Source organism: Morone saxatilis, unplaced genomic scaffold, assembly GCF_004916995.1.
Source record: "Morone saxatilis isolate NCDOM2014 unplaced genomic scaffold, NCSU_SB_2.0 Contig2, whole genome shotgun sequence".
NCBI lineage: Eukaryota > Metazoa > Chordata > Actinopteri > Moronidae > Morone > Morone saxatilis.
This window is the reverse complement of record NW_023339762.1, coordinates 25,280,211-25,283,774: the sequence shown is the minus strand read 5'-3', so window position 1 is coordinate 25,283,774 and position 3,564 is coordinate 25,280,211. Positions and strand designations below refer to the sequence as shown.

The window sequence follows — 3,564 nt, the reverse complement described above, 5'->3', positions numbered from 1 at the left end:
AAAATAAATCATTAGCATTACATAATAATAAGACCTAACTGGCTAAAACTGCACATAATTTGAATGGAGGGGTCTCCCACAGTATGGGTCTGGGGTTGCAGAGGCCCCAAAATAAGTGGGAAAAAAGGATGTTTTAAGCTTATGCGACCATATGGAAAAGGACGTGGACTTCCCTCAGTGTTGTGATACAAAATCTATTCCTGTGAGGGTTCATTGGGACACATTCATAACAAAAATCTCACTAGGAGAAGCTTTTCTGCCTAATGAATGACTTTCTCTTCTCAGATTGTTTAGTTTGAATCATTTTTAGAGGCCCTTAAAAGGTCCAAACTAAGGCTGCATGCTATGGTAATAACATAATTCATTATCATTTTCATCACAAATTGGAATTTTCACTAAAACAAACTATGTAAATCATGATGGTGATGGTTTTGGGGGGTGTAGCAAACAAACACGTTTTCTTAAATCGTAATCCTGCGATTTGCATATTGCGATTTCGATAATATTTCGACTAATAGTGCAGATTAAGAAAATGCCAGATGTGGCAGGTTTTTATCTTCTTCTGACCACTTGGTGGGGGTCACGACCCCGAGGTTGTGGGTCCTTTAAGTTACAGCCAGCTCATATGTCTCCTCTCCAAAACACCACGACCACCACTCAACCCGTGCAGCCTCTATCCAGCTGTATGAGACAAAATGTTCATTACTTATGCAACGTGGGGAGGTCGTCGGTGTCGTGCTCTGGGTCTCTGGTGTTGGGAATCACTCCTATGATTGTGCTTTTCAGCGAAGTCCCCCTCAGCAGCCGCTGGCTGACCAGGTGCATGTTCCGCGGAGAGTCCACGCTGAGCCGGACGGTGGAGCCCGGCAGCAGCACCCCTTCGTGGGTCAGCAGCAGCGGCAGGCGGCTCGGTATCTGAATCCCACCGTCGGAGGTCATTGTCCGCTGTTTTCCAGGAGCCAGGGACACTGTTTGAGTAACAGAAGACCCGCAAACAAACACGCACTTTTTTCTCACTGACAAACAGGGGGAAGTGTCAGTACATGACTTCCTGTTAGCGCTTTCAAAATCAAAGTCTCTCTGACAAGCCGAACACACTTTTATTTTTTATTTTTTACCCAGTGTAAAAAAAAAATGAAGCAGCTGATTAAAGATAATTACAAACGTGGCTGGTTTTGTTTTATTTTCGCATCTGAAAAAGACATATTAAGTTGTTTTTCTTCCCCACCCAGCTCCAAATCCTTCCTCGGCTTCCTGTAATCTCTGAATTGGCTACGGCAACTACAGAAGGACAAACTACGTTATTTCATAACATTAAAACTGCAAAATAAATTATAATGAGTTTGCATGTCCTTTTGTATAGCCTGCACTTTAAAATGATGGAAAGGAACCACCTATACTTACTAAAGTACTGTAAAAACAGTCATGAGGTACTTGAACTCATATTTGAGAGTAAATTATTGTCATTTTTTACTTTTTTACATGTTTTAACAGCTATAGTTACTAGTTACTTTGCTAAATACAAAACATAGTGTCAGTTTGTAAAATATGATGCATTACTGTAGATTAAAATGTCTTCATATCCCGTTGAAGTCCAATAATATAATCTGATTGCTGCATAATGAGTACCTTTTATAATAAAAGTAGCCACATTTCGCAGAAGATAGGCTATCTGTTTTTACTTAAGTAATGGGGTAACATTACTTATTGTATTTTTACATTGTTATATTGCTACTTTTACTGACATTAAGGAAGTCTTCCACTACCACCACAGCCAGTTTTGTAGTTGGAACCTCTTATAACTGCAGAATTGATTGTAGGTCTTTAAATACAGCAAAATAACCCAACAAAATCTTAACCTTTTAAACTTTTTTTTCTTTCATATACTAATAACACACTATTAACCACAATCTACAACCTCATTTGGGAGAAGCATGTTCATTTGCATTATCTTTTCACTTGTATTATTTTATTATTATATTATTATTATTATAATAATCTTATAAAACAAAGAGGACCTACAGATATTTTCACAACTGACTAAAGAAAAATGACTGGACTGCAGATAGAGCAATTTAATTTTTATTTCTTTCATAAAAGTATTGTCACGTAGCATTATACATTTCCAAAAAATAAATAAATTCAATATCTTGTGTATAAAAAAATCTGTTTCTAAAGACCACAGACAACAACCATCCATAGGTTTGCAGTTATCATCTCTCTGTTGTTGCCAGTCAGTCTGGAAAATATCACTTTATATTCACAATAAGGGATCTTTGAATACACCTTAAAATGCTCTTATGGTTACAAAAAGACAACCATACAGTTAGATATGATAGACAAAGCATAATAAAAATACACTGCATTTATAGCAATACACCAATAATTATCATTCATCTGTTACATCATTATAGATCTTGTTTTACATACGAGGGGCGTTTAGCCCAATAAAACTTACAAAAGCTGTCAATGAGTACCTTTCAGACTCAGGCTCAACCCCTTGCTGTGTATATAAAATAATAATTGATCATCATTCTCCCTCCTGAAGAGTGACACAATTAGGCTTGCAAGGCTTTAACATACAACAAACATGAAGTCAGAAGTGAACGCATGAACTGAAACTAACTCTCACACATACAGTAAGCTTTCACACATAAGATACCTTGTGCAGTCTTGGGAGTAACTAGACGTTTCTATGGGACAAATACCTGAAGCTTATAAGTGAAATGAGTGCAGGAAGTAGTGAGCAAATAATTTTCAGCCCCTGACTATGCCCACTACCGTAAATGACTGACCCCACCCACCTCACTGTGACTGGCTGGCCACAGTAAACAGAGACCTGAAAATAAATACATTTCACACTACTTTTTCTCAGCGAGAGGCTCTGTTACCAAAGGGTTATCATTTGATCCTTGTTGTACAGCTCACAGTGATTTGGCCTGTTTACATCCTGGAGGCTTTACAACAGCACAGCAGGCCTTCACTTGGTTCGTTTTTAGATTAAGTTTAAAAATATCGGAGATGGCACGTCTAGTGAAGTTTGCATATCTAAATTATATGTAAAAGAGGAAATTAATTACTTTACTTGGGTTAATTTCCTATTTAGCAAAAATTTGATTTCCAGTTAAAAACTAACATCAGGAAATATTAAATAGGAACAGTATCTGTCAAGTCTGTTTCAGACTGGAAGGAATTAATACATGGGATACATTATAATTTCCAAATATTAATCCTAACAACCTGACCTTGAGGACTTTCTCTGTTAAAATGGAGATTTAGTCATCCAGTATGAGACTGAATCTGATGGAATTAACCCATTAAACAGGAAGTGCATTTTTATTTATTGGGCCTTAGAAGTGTTTCTTATTAAAGGCCAAGTGCCTCACAAGTCATTCAAACAACTCTCATAAGGCCTATTATGTCCTCTGTATGTCCAAATTATAAAGCATGTTTTTTATTCTACACATGCTGACCGGGAACCATCTTATCAACACCTAACCCTCATCATCTCTGGTAATGAAGTGAGGCATGTAGTAATAATAATGATGTAAAAATCGTCATTTT

The 3,564-nt window shown here is 37.1% G+C and overlaps 1 protein-coding gene across 1 annotated transcript in view; it reads right to left on the bottom strand.

The window, feature by feature from the left end:
- The window catches only part of lonp2 (lon peptidase 2, peroxisomal), a 22,762-nt gene extending 21,823 nt beyond the window's left edge, over positions 1-939 (bottom strand). Inside the window, exon 1 of the mRNA XM_035664715.1 lies at positions 707-939. Within this exon, the coding sequence (XP_035520608.1) occupies positions 707-939 (233 nt within the window). The remainder of the gene's footprint in view (positions 1-706) is intronic.
- Between the last annotated feature and the right edge of the window lie 2,625 nt (positions 940-3,564).